The sequence below is a fragment of the Eschscholzia californica genome, unplaced genomic scaffold (assembly GCF_041429995.1).
Source record: "Eschscholzia californica isolate CP2 unplaced genomic scaffold, dmEscCali1.0.p SCAF_2, whole genome shotgun sequence".
NCBI classification, from domain to species: domain Eukaryota; kingdom Viridiplantae; phylum Streptophyta; class Magnoliopsida; order Ranunculales; family Papaveraceae; genus Eschscholzia; species Eschscholzia californica.
In genome coordinates, this window is record NW_028238309.1 from 32,867,836 (window position 1) to 32,868,354 (window position 519).

The following is a 519-nucleotide window of genomic DNA, read 5'->3' on the forward strand; positions in this document are numbered from 1 at the left end:
TCAATACTGAGGAGGCAAGGAATTCATAATGAAACGAACAAGAAAAGGTTCCTCTACATTCATACCAAGTACCTTAAGTCTCGCTGCAATGTTAGTCATTTCAATTAAGTGCTCTTGCATACCTCTCACACCGTCGTACTTTATGGTAGTGAGTTGAGCCATTAGCGTGCCGGCTAGAGTTTTATCTACTGCACGAAACCTTTCCTCAACTGTATTAATGAAGTCTTTAGCATTATCGGTTTGAGGAAGGGATGACTTTATATTGCATGCAATAGTCATTTGCATAAACATCATGCTTAGTCTGTTCGATTTTTCCCAAGCGTCAAATAAATGTTTCTCATCAGTGCCACTTGATACATTTAGAGTAGCAGGTCTATCATACATAAGGGCTCGATCCAAATCAACAACACCTAAAGTGAACTTGACATATTCGCTCAATTCTGAAAAATTTGAGCCCATAAGCAAGGGAGCAGACACAGCTTGCGAATGTAGGGATATGGGCGCAGATACTGCAAACAT

General features: G+C 40.1%; 1 protein-coding gene across 1 annotated transcript; it reads right to left on the minus strand.

The window, feature by feature from the left end:
• On the minus strand, positions 1-519 carry LOC147557453 (uncharacterized). The gene has a single exon (XM_086658862.1). It carries the CDS (start codon positions 517-519, stop codon positions 1-3), a length of 519 nt encoding a protein of 172 aa, XP_086514988.1.

Excerpts from the sequence above, each read along its gene's own strand:
- LOC147557453 (XM_086658862.1), bottom strand. The coding sequence starts at position 519 with ATGTTTGCAGTATCTGCGCCCATATCCCTACATTCGCAAGCTGTGTCT.